A 20,189-nucleotide genomic window follows, 5' to 3' on the forward strand; every position below is an offset into this window, starting at 1 on the left:
TTGGAGCTTTGACTGAGGTGGTACCAGGTACTTTTTTTTTTTCGTAATGGAAAACCAAAAAAAAGAGAGTAGAGTTGAGGCGAGTCAAGCAGGTACCACGTAATGGAAAAGCACCATAAGTGTATGGGTGAATACCACAAGAAGTCCCCCCCCCTCCTTTAAAAATATACTGTATGTTTCATAAGTATTACACAGATGTGTGCAGTAATAGTGAAACTTGTGGACTGCACTAAGCCAATACTAACTGATGGTTGTGCAGGACCTTTAATAACCAATGATCGACTACTGCAGATCAATTAAATAATTCCCGTCCTTTGTGCCAAACATTACATCGGTACTTTTTGCAAATCAACACATGATAAGGAATACACATCTTTATTACACCGTATTCACACAAACTTAGTTCTCAATAAAAAAAAGAAATATTCCACTGGCATAAGGATTATACCACAGGAAAATGTTTAGTCAATACCAAATGTTATTCAGTCAAGGTACAAAACAACCCCCATTCAAATCACAAATATGTATAAATAATAATCTTGGAATGATCAAATATAATTGCATGATTGGTTTGCATATCAATCAATATTTCAAACTGATTCACTTACACAATGACAATAAAAAAAAAAAGGAGTCCAGTATTCTTGCTTGGAATGTTAAAAACTTAACCTGTGCTATTGGATCCACTTCCCCCACCATCTTTACTCCAAAGAAAACAAGCTTAACTCTAGTTGGACTGGTTATGCAAACAAAGGGAATATTTTCTCTTAAAAAGAAACCAAAAAATAGTGAAATGAATGAGAAAAGCCAGAATATGAAAAAGGTAAGACTAGTTTGTTCTAAAATGGTCGTCTGTCCGAACAACCACAAGTGTAACTATTGTCAGTTACTGACCAATACTGAGGGGATGAAGAGGATGCTGAAGTATCAAACAAATGTACAGTCTCATTCACAGGAATTACATTGTTTATACAGAGGATTCCAGAATTACAGATACAAAAGAACAGTTTCTTAAAAAAACTCCCTAAAGGTTCCACTTTTAGTTTCATGTTGCCCTTACCAAAAAATAGGAACCTCCCTTAATGTAACTAACGAGTGAGCAAAAGAAACACTGACAAAAGAAAGAATAGTAGGGCTTTGGCACATTAAAAGAAAATCCCTAGATAAAAAAAAACTAGATAAGCCAAATAGATTGGCTTTTGTGGTCACTTTAAATACAAAAATCACAGGAATGCAGTTCATCATGATATGTCTAACATCGGTTTCGCACAAACAGGGCTAAGAAAACAATACTACAAAAAGGATATGACCAAAACAAAAAAGGTGCAACATCCTGTGGATATAAAAAATAAGCCCTTAAGGAGTTTCAGCTTTCTGCAGAACATGCCTCCTTTAGACAATCTCTCTTTCCCTTCCTCAGCTCCCTCCCTCCTTCCTTCCTTCCTTCCTTCCTTCTAGTAATCGGTTCCATCGTCTTGGTACACCTGCTCTTCCTCGTGGTAACCTTGGTAACCCTCGTCGTGGAAATCTGGGAAGTCGCGGGCGATGCCTGCCCCGTTTTGATCATCTGCAACCTCTCCAGCTTTAGGACAGTACTTGGCGTCATAGATCTGCCGCCCCAGGCCAAAGTTCTGGCCTTTCTGGGTGGCTCCTTGGCTGTAGCCCATCTGTAGGGACATGGTGCTGTTGTCACACTTGTCTGTGCCCAGCTTCTGGTCGTAAATGGCACGCCTTGTCCCTGGAGCAGTCATCCCAGCCTGTAGCAGAGACGGGAGACAAAATAAATGAAGACAAAATAAATAAAAAGACAAACATTTTGTGACGCCATTAACATTTATTTCTTCCTAGTATAGGAATTAAACCAGGTAAGGGGCTTTGGCTTCAATTTTGTACAGTGGTAGGAAGAGGAGCTGCTTTGTCCCATCTTTCACGCGCAGACCATGCACTGCCCCTCCCCCACTAGCAGAGTGCCTGGCAGGCTTCCAGCACTGTGGCGTTTGATTTCGTTAATTGAGGAAACAAAAGCAGTATCAGTTCCAAATATCGGTTGCCCGTATCAGTTATCGGCTAAGGCTGATTTAAAAAAAAAAAAAAAAAAAAAAAAAAAAAAGTCTTATCTTATTTAGGATTTCATGAAGTCGGCAATGCGTTGCATTACCTGGCTCGCTCCCTTGTTGGTTCCCATTTGCAGGCTGATGGTAGTGTTGTCCATTGGGGGCTGGATTTGAACTTTGGGGTCATATAAGTGCCTCCTGGTGCCATATGCGTTCATACCACTCTGACTGGCGCACTTGTTGGTCCCCATCTAGAAAAAGACAGAGAGCCACAATACATGGACGTAAGACATACTAAACTGAAGTTTTCTTTAAACCCCATGTTGCACTTACGCCATACCAAAACAGTGGTAACACGTTGCATAATATCAACAAGAATGTGAGTGGAGTGATTGCGAGTCATGACACTTACGCAAACAATACTTTGAAGTTTCAGTCAGCTGGCAGAAATGACTGCCCTATACTCAAAATGAAGACAGTAAGTCCTATTGCAAGTTCTTATCACCGTGTTGGCAGCCCTCATGTCTACCTGACACATCTTGGCAACGGAAAGGTCAACAAAAACACAAGCCGCGGAGGCCGTGAGAACAATGGGCAGCATTTATACTGAAGTATGCCAAGCTTGACGTGGCATCGTGACAACGTCTGGGTTCGACACATGCACTGCTGAGCTCAGCTTTCCAAGCAGGTGCAGTCCCTCACCTCTGTCAGATGTAGCCAAAAGTATCAAATTAATAAGCCGCAACTGATTTTATGGAGTAATATTTCACAGTTTTTCCTTTGGAAACTACAAATAAATAAGTAGTCTCAATGTAGAATGTGCCAGGTATGGAGAGGTGTGGCTGGCTGTGTGTACATAGCTGGAGCGAGTGTACGCAGAGTTACGTTTTTTGCTGGTTTGATCACAGTTGTAGGTCTAAAACTAACTGCTGCTGACTCTTCACATGTTAAACCCTGCAGGCAGCTCACCCAGGAATCTCCCCCCCCAAAAAAAATAAAAACACACAACACAAAACACAGTACCTGTAGGCCAATGACGCACTGTCCAGCCTTCATCTTCTCATCATCAAACATCCTCTCCTGCTTGTCAGCGTACTTCACCCCAATGTCCACCCGTGGCTGGCAGCCCTTGGTTTTGGCCTTGAGAGAAAAAGACATTTGGTCATGGTGGGACAATCACTCACCGTAATAATTTAACATTACTTCCGCCACTTAGTGTCGGATTTTAAAAAGACTCACCATGCTAGCGAGCGCGAGCAGCGTTGTCTGGACCTGCGTCATGTTGCCGTTCTCAAACAGGTCGTTGGCCTCGAAGAGATCATGAGGCTTGAGGCCATACGCCGTGGTGGCTTTGATGAAGTTCGTCAGGTTCTCCAGCTAAGACCACACCAATTTACACAAGATCAACGACAACGTGTGCACAATTTAGAATGCCAGAGGTGTGATTAGTTTTTCTGTTTGCACATCATCTTAAATATCCTTTTTAAACAAGGAGCAGTCCTTTGTCCGCCAGTCTCAAATAAGGGAGTGGATTTGTTTACGGGGACTGGCTGCGACTCGGTAAAAAAGGAACCAGTTTCAGAAATGCCTCGAGGCAAAAGAAGCTGTCACTGCCTATCAACATGACCTAGCATGATTCAGGGTACTGACATCCTAACTGCTAGGAAACACTCAAAGCACATTTTAATGTAAACTATGTTAAAAAAAAAAAAAAAAAATAATAAAAAAAAAAAAAGCAAGTCTCTAACTGCATGAAAAGTCCTTGCTAATTAGTGTAGTCAACTTTTATTGTTTAGGGCCAAATCTGTACCGGTATGTATTATTTTATAGCTAAATCCCTTTCTTTTTTTAGGGTGAGCTCTAATTCTGGCACGTTTTAATTGTATGTATTATGAGTGTGCATTGTCCCTGATAAATAAACCTGAAATAAATAAATAAATAAATAAATAAATAAATAAATAAAAGTAAATTAACTGGTGCTGCCAAAAGACACTAGTTTTGCACCCCCCCCCTGAATTAAGCATGTTTCATCAACTAACTCACCTGATGCCAGTTCAGCGCTGACTGGTTGACCTTTTTCACAGAGCCTGGGGCAAGTTTGTTGATAAGGCTGGGAGAGAAAAAGAGGCAAATACTTTAAAGATTTCCCCCAACCACTGTACATCCTAAAAATCAGATGATCAAAGCATTCATGGTGCAACAGACAAGATTTGACGTCCGCTTACTCGCACAGAATAACACCACTCTTCAGGCCTTTTTGGAAGTCGGGGCCGATAGAAGCGCCGGTGGTGTCTTCGATCCACACCCTCAGCTCCTCCTCTTTCTGGTTGTCGTACTTTAGTGCGATCTGGTTGGGCGGAGAGGTCAAAGGTCACATGTGTGTTCGGTTAGCAGTTACTAGGGGATTTTAATTTTTTTTTAAAACAGTAAAGGCATTCATAGTTCATCACAGACTTCCTCTTTGTTACAAAGAGAGACACACACACACACACACACTTTATTATGACTAGGTTATCATGTTTCAGGGTCACCCCTGATTTGTACTCTGCCTCAGTGTAGTACGCTACATCTACAGAGGGGTTTTGTGTACACACACACACATTGGTAAACTGCTAAATTCTCCCCTGAAACACAGGAAGGCAGTGGCTGAAAGTAGAAGGGGGGTGTTAAGGGCATTAACATGGCACAAAGATTGACTTTCTTGTAAGGCTGACACATTGAGGTGTTACTTTGGTTTACAAGGTTTGTTTTTTGACTGATGACCTAAGTGTGAGAGACACGCCATGCTGGCTATGAGAGAGGCCATTCAGGAAGAGCACCATGACCACGTAAACAACGAGTCGTTTGTCGTTAAATTAGTGACTACTGAAAAGAGGTTTAGAGTTCTTCCCTTCTAGTCAAGGGTAAGGTGTTCACCACGCTTCGTGCAAACCTGCATGCATTTGTGTGTGTGTGTGTGTGTGTGTGTGTGTGTGTGTGTGTGTGTGTGTGTGTGTGTGTGTGTGTGTGTGTGTGTGTGTGTGTGTGTCGAGGGCAATGGGACGCTGAACCACAGAGTTTAACCTACCATTTACATAGAAGCTGGCCGCACTTGGCTCACAGCTGGTTGTACTCTTAAGGAATGCCTGTCCTCTAATTACATTTCCTTCATTCAGTTATCCCCATATTAAAAAAAAAAATAAATCCACAAAGAATCCTACAGATGTAATTTAGAAAGACAAGCTGAACGCAAAAGAATTTACCCCACAGTGGTTGAATGAAAGAGCTGGCTAAAGCAGAGAGGGAGCCCAACTGTGTGTTGATCCAATGAATGAATATAGACCACTGCTTATTGCAGCTGGTCAACTTTGAGTTCATGGTCTTCTAGATATATAAGGGGGGGCAGCTAGGAGGAGTGCAAATCCTTTAAATGCCTCACATTTCACAGAGGCTACGTCACCACTGACAGGAAACATCACTCAAGTCCGCATCTCTTTATCCCCCCCCCCCACACACTCCCCTTCAAGGACAGTGGTAACAGACAGAGGAAATCCATGGGTTTTCTTTATGTCCAGCCCATGTTGTTGTGTAGAGATTTGAGGAGGAGACTTGATGCTTTCTCTTCCATACAAGGGCACAGCCAAGGAATGCAGATACATAGAATAAAAAAAATAATAATAATCAGCTAAAAAAAGAAAAAAAAAAGAAAGAAAAAAAGTGAGTTCAAGGGTAGGTGTGAGGCCGGAGAGCTGAGTGAGCAAAACCTTTGTCTATATGTATGGTTATAGCTGCAACCCATACTATTTTCCCCCCGTTTTAGTAACAAAGGGTAAACCATGCAGGCAAGAAAATGACGGCCAAGATTTATAAAAAAAAAAAAAAAAAAAAAGCCAATCACCTTGTGGTTCACTAGTAATAGTATTAGGAGGACTGAACAGTATTACGCGGTAACAACCCAATTGCAAGGAAAGTTTCCACGGTCGTCCAGTTACAGCTCAGTGTGATACACACGGCCAGAAAAGTCCTCCCCGGCATCAGCTGCGGGGTTCTAAGTGGATCCGGGTGTGCAGAGGTCTGCGCAGGCAGGTCCAAATAAACATAAGGTGCTTTCCCCATCAAGGCCGCACTCAACAAGTTGTAGCCCTACATATTAGGCTACCATTAAGTGTGTCATTTTAGAGACAGTTTGGTTTATGTGACTTCAGTGTGCAGAGTGAAAACTAAAAAAAGGAGGAAAAAAATTAAATACAACTTCCTGATCGGTCTTGATTTGAGCGAAGAAAAGTTCACGAGAAGCGGCAGGACAGCTTACCGCAAGAGGGGAGGGGGGGAAGTAACGTTAGGAAACTATTCTTGTTGTTTGAAAGAATTCAGCAATACAAAATAAAAGACACAGGGAATAATGAGGATGGATGACATCCAGTCCCGGGAGTAATAGATGAATTACATTATCTGATAATGTGGGTCACAACGCCGGAAGCTGCTCGGGGGGAATACAACATGCTGGAAACGGGTATAACAGTTTTGCCACAACGACACTTCTTTGCCAGAGGGGACAACGCCCATGTAGTCTGTTTTTGTTTTGTTTTGTTTTAACTTTGTCTCCTGCGTGGGAACATAGCTACGTATTCTGTTTTAAATTTGAGATATACAACTCAAAAGATTAATATAGGCTACACTTTGCAAAGTTCCCACTCAAAGTTTTGCGAACGTTCTAGATTCCGCTCATCCTTCAATATAAAAACGTTTAAATCTCTCTAGACACGCGTGTTTCTATCGACCTCTGAATTACGCTAACCTGACCTGAGCACGCATATCAAAATGGAGGCCAGGTGACTCCGATGCTCGCGGTCCGAGGAAAGCACAACGAGTGGATGATGGGAAGAAAAGTTTAAACGACAACTTTATATGATATGATAAAAATCTATTAACACCTACCTTGTTTTTGACTTCCGCTGATAATCCGTAGGAAGGACCCTTGGTAAAAGCCATTGTCAAAGAGTTGAGGTTCTTGTGTTTGGGTTAAAAAATAAAAAGACAGCTACTTGAGAATAAACCCTGATGTAGCTAAACAATCTTCGACTTTCTCTTCCAATGAAACCTCGGAGTGAACTAAATACTTCCTTTCTCTTTTACGGCCGCCAATTAGAGCGAGCTCAAAGTTTCTCCCAAAGAGCCTTCGATTCAGGAGTCAAGATAGTTCGCCGCCGATGTGTCACAGAACGGAGCCATACGAGGGCGCGAAAAACGTAGTTGAGACCGGACGTCTCTCTCCAGCAGAGAGGAATCAGGAGGAAATTATCAATGGTATAGGCTATTGAATGGAACAAACTCTTAAAGAAACACCCCGGATTGAAATGACATCAGAAGTTAATTATTTAATGACATAGCGTACTATGGGAACACATTTTCATTATTTAAAACACAATGCGTTTATATCAGACCATTTTTTTTGTCCAACAAAATAGAAACGGATAGAAAAAAAGGCTTTAGTAGCCTAGGCTATTTCTCACCCTCATATTTTTAATCCTGGCAGGGTTGTTAGAGAAGGCTTTGAAACAGTAGTTAGACACTTTCTTTTGGAAAATACAAAGCATAGGCTATATGAATATGTCTATTTTTTTAATTAGGCTAAACAAGTGCAACACACACCAGCTGCATTATGACAAGTTGTATCACTTGTTCCATGAATGTATGCCCGTAGCGCATAGAGTAATACCATATATTACAGGGTTTATAAGTCTACACTCAAATCAAAAAACTACCCATTCCTCCCCAGTATTCAATTGCAGAGAACGGTTTTAGAAATCACGGTGGTACGGCGACAGGACTTCTCTCGCTTCTCCTGTATACTCTTTGGTTATACGCTTCGTTAATCGATAGACTCCACCTTTCTCCTCCTCTTCTTTAGATCGCGATTGACATCAAAAACTCCTTATATGGAAGGAAACTTCCCAAATTCCTGAATGGTGGGAGTGATCCACCGGTCCCACCCTGCATACCGTAACAAGACTCGCAGCTATACCAAAACTGTCGCACTCTTTTGAGTCACTGTCGAAAAGAAAAAAAAAAAGTTTTGAGGAACTAAACTAAGCACTATTTAGCTACTGAGGTGACGTAATGTCGGGGCTATGGGGTGTTAGATAACAGATGCAGCTTCCCTTCACACGCCAGAAACGGAAACAAATGTCTGATCTCAACAGATCACTTTTTATAGACAAAAAAGTAACTTAGTTGTTAAGAAGTTGCAAGTTGCACCTCAGCATGAATGCAATCAGACTTATTCAAGACTACTATTCGAAGTACGCTACATTACAGTGTAACATTATGTATAACATCTGGAGAAAACATGAATCCCATAATAAAGAGTTACACACCAACATATACATATATATTTTCTAAAAGGGAGCCTACTGACTCTGACACATAGCCAGTTGTTTCACCAGACCAGGCATAATCTAGTTATGGACAATAGGGCTATTTGTTAAGATAGAGCTATTGACTATAATTGGCCAGTCAGGAAAATTAAATTGGCCAAAAATTCAACTAGTTACCTTAAAAACTGACATTTGTTTCAGCTAGTCTGGTTCCACGGTGCATTTCCTTTTCCATGTTGGACATGGAGTTGGATGTCATCAGGAACAAAAGCATGTTTGAGTTTAAGGAGCTTCTGATGGAGAGGTTTCATACTGAAAATAAATCTAGATTAAACACTGAGATATATATATTTAAGATATATACACACACACACACACACACACACACACACACACACACACACACACACACACACACACACACACACACACACACACACACACACACACACACACACACACACACACACACACACACACACACACAGTGTCTCACAAAAGTGAGTACACCCCTCACATTTTAGTAAATATTTCATTATATCTTTGAATGGGACAGCACTGAATAAATTACACTTTGCTACAATGTAAAGTATTAAGTGTACAGCTTGTATAACAGTGTAAATTGGCATAGTTTTATTTCAGTTAGCCTACTAGCTGGTTTGATTTGCATTGAGAGATGATCTTATGGAAAGTACCCCATGCCAATCTGTAGGTATGGTGAAGGGAATGCGATGATGTGGGGGCTATTTTAATTCCAAAGGCCAAGGGAACTTTATCAGGATGCATAGTATCCTGGATCCATGAAATAACTGGCCTTTAAAAATAAAACACCGCCTGCCTCTATGGGAATTTAACATAGGGGTGTACTGACTTTTGTTGCCAGCGGTTTAGACATTAATGGCTGTATGTTGAGTTATTTTGACAAGCTTATTATTTTATACAAGCTGTACACTTAATACTTTACATTGTAGCAAAGTGTAATTTCTTCAGTGTTGTCCCATTAAAAGATATAATGAAATATTTACTAAAATGTGAGGGGTGTACTCACTTCTGTGAGATACTGTATATACACACACACATATATTGTACCATCTGCAAAGTGCTGATCTAGAGAATGATCAAAAGCATTTTTTTGTGGTCAATCTACCAGAAGTGTGCTGCATATTACTAGAGCTGAAAAGATTAATTGATTGACAGAAAATGCATCAACAATTATTTGGATAATCAATCTTTTCAGCCATTTTTTCCAAGCAAAGAAGTCACACATTTGCTGGGTCTAGCTTCTCAAACGTGAGCTTTTGGTGCTTTTCTTTATCACGTGATAGTACATTTGGATTTTGTATTGTTGTTCGGATGAAGAAGAAAAAAACAAGCAAGAGGACATTTTATAGACAAAACAATGAAATGGAGTTAGTGAGAAAATCATCACCACATTAATACATAACAAAAATAAGCTCTAATAACCAATGACATCATCATTTTGATTTCATGGAATTGCACAGCTTCAGCGGCGCCTGTCCCAACAGATTCTGACGAGACGAGATAGGATGTCAAATCTGGGAAACTAATAGTGACGTAAGCCCAGGTGTCTCTCCTCTGTCTCTCGTCATAAAAAACAGCTGTATTTCTGAGGCTGCATGTGGCAGGTGATTACATCATACAGGTGTGCAGAGGACTGATTCAGAGTCTGAGAGAACACACCCGAGGGGGGGGGGGGCAGTGTCTCATCCTGATATGTGTAATCAGACTACGTCAGCACAGAGTGACGTAGTTACGATTCATCCGAGTCTATCAAACAAGGGACCCATAAAAATCACTTTTGTACACACACACACACAAGGCTATTTCTTTACTGTTAGTGTTGTCAATTCCAGGCTTCCCCTGACAGAGAACTAAATCTTGAGTAGGATTATTTGATTTAAAAAATAAAATAAAATAGGGGGGCAATATATTCTTTGTTGGCCTTGATATCGACAAGTCTGACCAATTCATTCCCAGTGAACCGTAACCAACGAGCCCACACGGATGCAGACAAAATAAGGCAAAAAGGACAAGTGCACCCCCACATGGACGAACTGCGCCAGTACAACAAACTTACAGCATAATGCAACTTCAACAGTGGAGCACACAACAAATAGGCACAAGTATACAGCGCTCCCGACTGACCATGCAGTTTCCACAGGGCAAAATATCCAAGGTTGATGAACACAATGGCACCGTAAAAGACCCACGAGTCAGTCGACGGAGCTGAAGATTTAGATCATTTTTATTTTTCAAACAATTGAGGGATGTTAAACACTGAACAAATAAAGAGCCCCCAGTCAAAACTCCAGAAAACAGATTCTTATCAACCAGTTGTAGCACTTTTCCTTTATTGCCAGCTGCGTTGTGCAGTTTCTCATTGTCTGCAGCTTCAGTCTCTCTAGATCAGTGTACAAAAAGCAACAAACGGTGCATATACCAGCGTCATATTGATCATGGGATTTGCAATTCTCGTACATACACCCAGCTCCACGGACAGGCGTGTTTTTATTTTTTTTTAATTTTTTTTTTTATTCTGAAGCAAATCCAGATTAACCATTTACCAAGGCACATTGGTAGGGATGAATGACTGAAAGTACGAATGGAAAGAGGCTGCGCAGAAGCCAATCTCAATTTAAGTTGGGAGAAAAAGCGGTAGTGATTTGTGAGTATAAAAGGGAAATACATTTTAAGTATTAGATGTCACATGGAAAATGCCAAAAATATCTGATGCACACAGCTTTCTCTCTCTCTCTCTCTCCCCCCTTTGCTGTATTGAAAAAAAAACGGAAGCAAAATAGATGCTCCTCAAACTAAATACTTTCTAAACTCTCAAAAGCAGCTGCAAAAAACTATTAATGCATCTTAAACTCTGAGTAAACTGTGGGCACATAGATTGTGAGAGCATCAGTCACTATTCACATTTGAATTAAGTCAGTGATTAAATGACCAACAAGTTGTCAATTTATGAACAAGTGCATTAGAGGTCTCAATCCTGTACATTCACTAAGGCTGTTTAACTCCGAAAAATATTGGTGATGAAGAGGAAGGCCAACATTATGTAAGGAAAAGGAAACAAAAAGGGAGTCCCAGTATTCAAACATTTCATTGTTTTTGTCTCTGAAAATGCTATTGGTCAGCATCATCTGATTTGACTTTTTTTGTTTCCAATGTTACGCTTGGTAGAGAATTAGTGTGATGATCAAATTTTTTTTTTTTTTTTAACTTTAGGTGAATTAACTTTAAATTAGCACCACACTATTTTTGATGAAACCATTTTTAAAGCCAAATGATTTTTCTGAAGAAAAAAAAAAATAAATCTTGAGAGTTGCGATGGGATGGGCATACAGGAGCTGTGTGATGAGACAGAAAGAGCCTACGAGGGTGAAGGATGGAGTATGGAATGTCAATGACCAAACGCATTGGCCAGTCTTGGAGAAAGACCATGCAAAAACATTTGTATGCCCCTTCAATATTGAAGATTAGGCCGACAGCATTGTGATGTAAACAGTGAAAAGAAAAAAAGAAAAATAACAACCAGATCAGTTTCCGAACGTCCCATAATGAACTGGTCAAAATAAATAAGATGTATACATGATAAGAAATTTATAATTTACTCTTTATATCTCACATAAAGCTTCTTGCAACGACCTAATACGATCCAGTATTTCTTAATCTGGACATGTTCGGCTCTAACTGTGCTAGATTTATCAACACCTTTCTGGGCACCAACGTGGCGGCCTGGACAGGACCGCTAAACCCCAGCCTTCCCTCAAATGGAACCCTAGATTGGAATTCCTCATTTGAAACTAGAAGATAAGAAAAGAAAAACGGTATCATCCCAGTGAGCCTGAAATATGAGGTACAATTCAGAACATCATAAATTGACATTACACCATTTCTGGTTGTCTGGGATAAGTCCGTCCTCTACTTCTAGCCTTCCGTGTTAGTAGCAGCATTCTGCAACTAGGGCCTCATCATTCCTGTGGCTTTCAGTTTGAAAAATAAAACAGAAACCGCCCTTGGTATTACAAACTCAACTATTCTTTTAATCTTTACTCTTACCAACATCTCATTAGAATAACACAGAAAGAGAGTAGGAGGCGGGGGGGGTGAGGGAGTTTAGCAGGCCTGGCTTTTGCCGAACTCACAGTGGACAAACAAAATCACAAAAGTATCTCGTCTCTGTGGGAAGACGAAGAAAGGAGTGGAAGAGGACAGCAACCTTCCCAAACCCCTCAGTCTAGGCAAATATATGGCAGGATGTTCAATTTGCTTTCATCCCCATGAGGGTCCAATGATATGCACTCTGTCCAATCATACCAGGTACCCTCTGTGTCATAACAACCGTTGACCCCCGGCCAGTGCTGTGTGTGTACCCTGTCCAGGTCTCCGTCCGTCACCTCCCGGCTCAAGCCCGGTAAATCCCCTACTGAGCTATCTTTCTGCAGAACGTGTCTCTTCCGTGAGTCCTTGATCTCCTGTTCTTCTCTTTTCAGATACTCTGACATGAAGGAGTGTGCACTAGGGGCCTGGACACCAGAGGAGGTGAGCACATTACTCTGAAGGTTCAAGTAGGACTGGATGATTTCATTTCTGGACAGCTCCTTCCAGTTTGTTTGATAGAAAGGGTTAGGGCTGGGGCCGGGGGCTGGGGCTGGGGCCGGGGTAGGGACAGCGGGCTGTTGTACAGTGCTTTCAGTTCTCTGCCTAGACTCAGCAGGGTCAGGAGTGGGTGCTTCCTCTGTTTGAGAAGGTTCTTTATGTACCAGGTGTTTAATCTGACCTGTGACCGGGTCAAATGTTAATCTGCGTTCTTTTAACCGTACAGGTTTAGTTGTGTCCTCTATTTTCTGGCCATCTAGGTTGACTGAGTAGTCTCTTGACCTGTACTTCCTCCTTTTATGCTCAGAGTTGGGAAATGCTGTCCCTTCTGTGTCATCAGACGCAGACATGGCTCCCTCAGATGTCGGTCTTTGTAGTTCTGAGTTGTGTTGGGGTTGAGAGGGTGAGGGGGAGACTGATGGGGATTCCAGTGTTGCGGATAGGTCTTGTGGCGGGCAATGAGAGGGGACTTCTGACGAACTGACCCAGTGCATTGAAGACCTATGAGAAGAATGTGGCAGCTTGTCAGCGTAAGATGCTTGAGCTGGGGAGGATACAGGCTGGGCCAAAGAAAAGGTAGAGTCCCTAGAGGAAGGGCTTGGGATAGGTGTTCCTTTAGGTGCATATGCTGAAGAGCGCTTGGTCACTGTGTCTTGCTTCAGGCTCCTTGGACTGGTGGTGAGGCCACGGGGACTTTTGGCTTGATAAAACCCCGCTCCTCCACCTCCTTCATCCAATCTGGCCTGTTGCTGCATCACAGCAACCTTGATCATAGAGGAAGTGCTAGGTAGTTTGGCAACTCCAGGGGAGCTGGGGCGAGGCTTGACAGCATTAACCGGAATTCTGTTGATTTTATCATTATCAAGGTGCTCTATCCGGGATCTGTCAGGAGACGGGACGACTTGCTGGTCAGGCTGGGCACCAGGACTGCCTGTAATCCCATTGGTGAGTGGTGGGGAAACAGAGTTATCAAACGAAGACATCTTGGAGATTTTTTCTGGCAAGTGCACCCCACTGTCTCTGTGCTCTGCTCGGCGTTTGCGGCTGCTTGATTTCTCAGCTTTTGGCGAGTATGTGTTGTGAACATCGTTTCGGATTTTGACTTCAGGGACACCCTTCCCTGACACTGAAATGTCAAGAGGGGAGGCATCCGTTCTGCAGGGATGAGAACTGCCATTGGTAGACCCAGGGGCACTGGCAGCCACAGCTGGCCCAGGTTCGATCAGCTTTTGCCAGGCCCTTAAGAGTTTTTTAGCACGCTTAGCAAGGTCTTCATTCTTGGTCTTCTTCCTTACATCATTGATCAATTTTCCTAGTCGAGTTTCCTACATAAATAACGTGTGAGAGTTAGAAACAAATTAAGCAACACAATTTCTACATGAAGTATTAGTTCACATAAAATCAACTGTCTTACCTCAAGTGCTTCTTTGGTGATAGGATATTTTTCAAGACAGGAAATTACCTCCAATACAGCCACCATATTGCTTATCTGCAGGGGAGGACAAACAAACATTTTGTATTAGGCTATTTCACCTGCACCGGTGTGCAAATATTTAGCAGTAGCCACTATTAACAGCAGAAGTCACTGTTAAATGAAAATTGTAATGACAGTCCTGATATATTAAAAGATACATATATCAGAATCAGATTTATGACCAAGCAGATTTGCAAAGACTGTAGTAGGTGCATAGAGTAAACAATAAACATTAAGATTAAATCATTTATTGCCATACAACTTAGTTGTTAGGAATTTGCCTTAGTGTGCTGCTTATGACAAAATACCAGACAATCGCAAGACGCATAAGAATAATAATAAAAAAAAAAAATAATAAAAATAAAACACTTAATACATAACGTCCACCCCATAAAACATCACATGCATCCATAGATGAAATATACAGAATACAGTACAGAATCTAGTGTTAGGTGCTTTAAAAACAGTATTAGTTGGAGCAAGCATAGACAATGCAAATGACGGATACTCATATTAATCTTATAGCTAGAAACGCTATTGAATCGTGGCAATAGTGCAACGTGTGTGAGTAGGGGGGCAAGTTAGCTAGCTTCTGAAACATAGCTTAACTGTACGCTTCAGATCGACGTTGAAAAGTAACAATGGCAAAGTGTCAACTCAAAAAAACTTCCTCATTGTAAACGTTTTAACAAGTGTAGCACTGGATCAAAAATTGGAGGTAAAAGGCGATAAACTTTGATTTGAGCGAGGTTTTTATCCTGTCGTGGAAGTCAATAAGCGTTTGAGTCTCGGCAGACTTAGCAAACCCGTGTTAGCTCATTTGGCTACGGTTAGCATTTAACAAACTTGAGAAGGAAGGGTCCGACTATTTCCTAAAACGTAGCTATTCAAGCTAAGAGTTATCTAGCTGGCTACCTCCCACACTTCGGTAACGAGGGATTATTGGCGTGAAACTGTCTACAAGGAGGCCAATTGGTAGAACACACTGTTCATTTAAGAGTTAAATGCGTATTTCCCGGGCACATGTAACGTTATGTATTATATTCCCTCAAGCCGTGTAATACTCTAAACCCGCTTTAGCATTACGGCTAGGCTAGCAGCTAGCAAGCTATCTACATAAACCGTCTAACCAAGGTATAGCGCTTCTGCTAAGTTACCTAGCTAGCTTGCAAGCTGTCAAATCAAGAGCTCAGCGTCTCTCCATCTTTGGCAGTTACTCGACAGGTCGGTGCCAGCCCAAATCGTATACCACGCATTTAAAATGACAATGACATAGTAAATGTACAACTGTTGTGTGAACTGCCTTGTTGAGTTTGCCAGAGTGCAGGTAAACAAGCTAGCGTTAGCTTCCTAGCCTACTAGCTTCACTCACATTGCTGTTGGTGTCGATGGCCTGCAGCAGCCGGTCCCTCAAATGCTGCGGGGTTGCTGAGACCGTTGTCATTGCCCGTTCGGTGCGATCCGGAGGATGGAGGGAGGAATCCTCCAAAATGAAAACCGGGTGACAATGATGACTCAAAAGCCGCTGCGGTAACACGACAGGCGTCCGAACAGCATGTTTTTCTGTCGCCTGTAAGGTAGACGGCTCAGTTTTTCTCTCATCTAGTGGAAAATGTGTGTGCTATGTTGACCGTTGGTTGCTGCCTGCTGGGCGCTCTAGCAACTCACTACCAGCTGCTGGATCTCTCGACGGCCTCCTGCTGCATGCTGGGATATGATGAATGCGCTTTGACGTCTGCACGTAACCAAGTAAACATCCCTGCTGTCCACCTACACTCATGGGTTTACCCATTAGTCTATTTGTGTTGAGTACCCCAAAAGTTTTATGCTGGAAATGTACAAAATGGGTCCCCAGCATAAGAAACTGCCGGATGCTAAATTGCAGGACATTAGCACAATTAGCAATGAATGAGCATAATCGTATATGGACAAGATTTCTGCAACTGCTTGGCTGATTTGGACAAAATTGGATGTTAACAAAATGTTAAATTCAAAATGCATTTGGACCGATTTTGACGGCTTTTGACTCGACTTTCGAAGTTTTAGATAACTGATTGGATTAAACAATGTTTTTGAAATAATTTCAACTCGGTTATAAATTGTAGGATAGCCTATTTCTGAACACAATTATCCAAATTACGCAGATAATGTACATTTTTTAATTATAATTCAGAGATCTTTACACTCAGAGGTGACTCACAATGGGGTATTGGAACAAAGACAAGTACCATAACAAACTAGAATAATATGACTATGGTTAAATAATAGCCTCAAGAATATATACATAAGTAAAAAAAAAATGAACAGGTACTTCTCGGTTAATTTCCTCCTGATCTGTTATCATATACATTATATCATATATCGGTCGTATGTTACCGAATTTCAAACAATTAATTCAAATATAAGGACAATTTCATTGTAGCAGTTCATTTGTGGTTTTATTTAACTATTAGATTATCACTTAGTCTTATGTATACATACAGTATATATAAAATGGCAAATGTCATTGAAAAGGTCCATCACAGTCTCCCAGAGCCCAAGTGATGTTTTCAAATTACTTATTTAGTCTGACCAAGAATCCAAAACCCAAAGGTATTTCATTTACAGGGATATAAAGTAGAGGAAAAATTCTCACAATTTACAAGCTGGGACCAGATAACGTTTGATGGCATTATTCCTTGATTAACGACTTAAACAATTCTTCAGTAATCCAAATTGTTGGTACTTCATTATCTGTCGATCAGCTAATCGCTGAATAGACTAATCATTTTGGCTCTAAACTGAACCACAGACAAAAAAAATAGAAAACACATAATGCCACATGCCAACCTCGAGAGAAACCGTACAAAAGAAAGTACATTACTCATTTTCAATCATCTCTCAGTTAGAAGTCTACAGGTTTCACTTTCCCTATTCCTAGAGGAGAAAATCATATTAAAGTATGTTGAATTATTGTCAGTTATTAGATCAACTTTGGCCAAAGGTTCCCCCATTATTGTATCAGTAACCACACACAGCTTGCACAATCTCTCAGCTATCAGACATCCCTAGTACATTTAGAACATAGATACTTACATACAAAAGATCACCCTCGAGGCAGATATTCAAATATATATGATTTAGATGATTTTACCAAAACATGCAAGTTATTATGAATGATCAATATTGTGAACTTTATATTGCAGCATTCCACCAGTAGATGGAGTCCTTCCGTTTCCTAAAGAGCAGAAGCTGTATCACTGACCCAGATTGGTTGTAAGACTTTTTTTTAAATGAAAACAAGTGAAATTAATAATGAATGTTTTATTTAGCAGAATCACATTGTGCTGTTCTATCCTATCCAATATTTCCTATAATTCCAAGCAGACTTTCTATACTGTATTCTGTAGGGCTGTACTCGACTAAAGAAATTCTTAGTCGACTAACACTTATACAATTATGTCGACTAATCGATTAGTTGATTTAATTGACAGAGCTGTGCGCTTTGAGAGGTGGTTAAGACTAGAAAAGCACAATATAAATGTAGTTAATTAACAATCTGTAAAACTGAGTTTCTCCACAATTAATCCGGCAAAAGCACCACTTTAAATCTTGTGTTTACCATAAATGTGCTCATAAGTTTCTTGGAAATGAGTAATTAAGCATGAATAAGCATAAGCATAACAAATGACTAATCGACTAAAGAAATCTAAGTCGACTAAGACCAAAACGACCGATTAGTCGACTAATCGACTAAGAGGTAACAGCCCTAGTATTCTGACAAAAAGTCCACCTCGGACAGACCCAGGCTCTTGGTAGACGGTGTCTGACGGTGCCGGTTGGGGGTGTGATGAACAGTGGCAATAATAGTCACAGTAAAGATAATGGAACAGTGACTACAAATAGTGGTTGTAGTAGTTCATGACATAGCAGGGCACTGCAGGGCGTTACAGGACCTAGCAGGGCACAGCAGAGCATAGCAGGGCGTAGCAGGACGTAGCAGGGCACTGCGGAGCATAGCAGGGTGCAACAGGGCATAGCAGGGCGTGCAGCAGGACCACGGCGACAGCTGCAACCATGATTTAGGTGCCACCAAGGAAACATGCTGGGTGAAAAAACAACAACATAGGGACCCCGGGGAATAAGCTCCCCAGAGCTAGGGGAGTAACAAGCATTTCTGGGACATGGGTGCACACAGATGGAAAGAGAGAGGAGAGAGGAGCTCAGTGTGTCAAAGGAAGTCCCCCGGCAGTCTAAAACTATAACAGCACAATTAAGAGAGACAGGTTAAGGAGAGGAGCCCGGTCGGGCTAGAATCTCTCCCCCGCCGGATCGATCTGTACTGGCCTGCTTCCCTCTGCTTTAATTATATCATTGATTATATGGTAGAGGAATCTGACGACTTTGAAGAGATCAGAGAAGAGAAGGGGTGCCGCATCTGCAAGAACACACCCTCCCCTGCCGGTCTGGCTGAACGCTGCAACTCCTCACTCCCTAACTATAAGCTTTATCGAAGAGGAGAGTTTTACGTTTACTCTTAAATGTGGTGACGGTGTCTGCCAGCTGTTTCCTAAGCTAAGAGTCATTGTCTGTATTAGTATTAGTATTGGGGAAGCAAAAAGGGGAAAGACATACACATGACAACATAATCATGAACCTTACATAGTCAGTGTAGAAAGTACAGAAATCTTTCCACCAGTCATCTTGGTCATTACTTTTGTCAAACCCATCCCACATGCAAAATGTCAGTGTCAGCTCAATAAAACTGTTAGTGTGGACAGAGTGGGAGAGGCAGGGCAAATGCTGGGTGTGAAGCTGTGGAGTGGGTGGGAAAGCCTAAGTTATGCCAGTTATGGGGGCTGTAATCATCATGTAACTGCCGTTTGAGTTAAAAACTCAATAGTGCTTTTTTTGTAGTCCAACCAATGATAAAAAATAAGATTAAAGACATGTCGTTGCTTAGTCAGATATATATTTATTTTCATTTCATTTACAAATAATAATGCAAAGATACAAAGACAGAAGCCTTCACACAAGAAAGATACATCAGGTACAGTTCAAACAGAAGCGCATTACATCTTTAATATAGCACACACTTACAGTCAACTTGGATTCTTTTGGTCCGATTTGACAGTTAAAATAGAAAACACACATTTTTGAAGAACAAGGTTTTGAATCCAGTCATTTTTAAAGGGTTAGCTAAAAAAAAACAAAAAAAAAACGTACCAACTTGCCAAGCTGTGCTGCAGAATGCTAGATTTTGCATATTCTATTCTGTTGCTGCGAGTGTACTATAGGAGCATAGTGCACCCCTTCACGGCAGTAAAATGCATGTGCATTGTTTAGAATAGTATCACTGTAACTCAGAAACAAAATACGTCGTATAACAATTTAGCTGCCATTGTATGAGGCTTGAACCAGCAGCAGGCTGTTCTCAAAATGCACACAAAGGATTCATAGACGTGGGTAACCCACTCAGTGACAGAACATGACCATGACTCAGTTTCATCTTCCTGATTCAGAATTTTTTATATATATATATATATATATATATATATATATATATATATATATATATATATATATATATATATATATATATATATATATATATGAGAGAGAGAGATATAGCCTGACTGTACAGTATTTGTATTTGCTATTTCTTAGGTTGTTTCTCAGACAAGATGTATATAGTAATAT

At 41.0% G+C, this 20,189-nt stretch overlaps 2 protein-coding genes across 2 annotated transcripts; both read right to left on the bottom strand.

Annotated features, from left to right (window-relative positions):
• Positions 1–359: 359 nt before the first annotated feature.
• cnn2 (calponin 2) lies at positions 360–7,219 on the bottom strand. Its single transcript, XM_028594000.1, has 7 exons — positions 6,972–7,219; positions 4,280–4,401; positions 4,098–4,164; positions 3,294–3,431; positions 3,078–3,194; positions 2,159–2,305; positions 360–1,757 (listed from the first exon to the last, which is right to left on the bottom strand). The coding sequence occupies exons 1-7, from the start codon at positions 7,023–7,025 to the stop codon at positions 1,455–1,457; spliced, it is 948 nt and encodes a 315-aa protein (XP_028449801.1). The 5' UTR covers positions 7,026–7,219; the 3' UTR covers positions 360–1,454.
• Positions 7,220–12,029: 4,810 nt separating this feature from the next.
• crsp7 (cofactor required for Sp1 transcriptional activation, subunit 7) lies at positions 12,030–16,286 on the bottom strand. The gene is made up of 3 exons (XM_028592697.1): positions 15,883–16,286; positions 14,451–14,525; positions 12,030–14,361 (listed from the first exon to the last, which is right to left on the bottom strand). Exons 1-3 carry the CDS (start codon positions 15,952–15,954, stop codon positions 12,670–12,672), a joined length of 1,839 nt encoding a protein of 612 aa, XP_028448498.1. The 5' UTR covers positions 15,955–16,286; the 3' UTR covers positions 12,030–12,669.
• Between the last annotated feature and the right edge of the window lie 3,903 nt (positions 16,287–20,189).

Source organism: Perca flavescens, chromosome 12, assembly GCF_004354835.1.
Source record: "Perca flavescens isolate YP-PL-M2 chromosome 12, PFLA_1.0, whole genome shotgun sequence".
Lineage (NCBI taxonomy): Eukaryota > Metazoa > Chordata > Actinopteri > Perciformes > Percidae > Perca > Perca flavescens.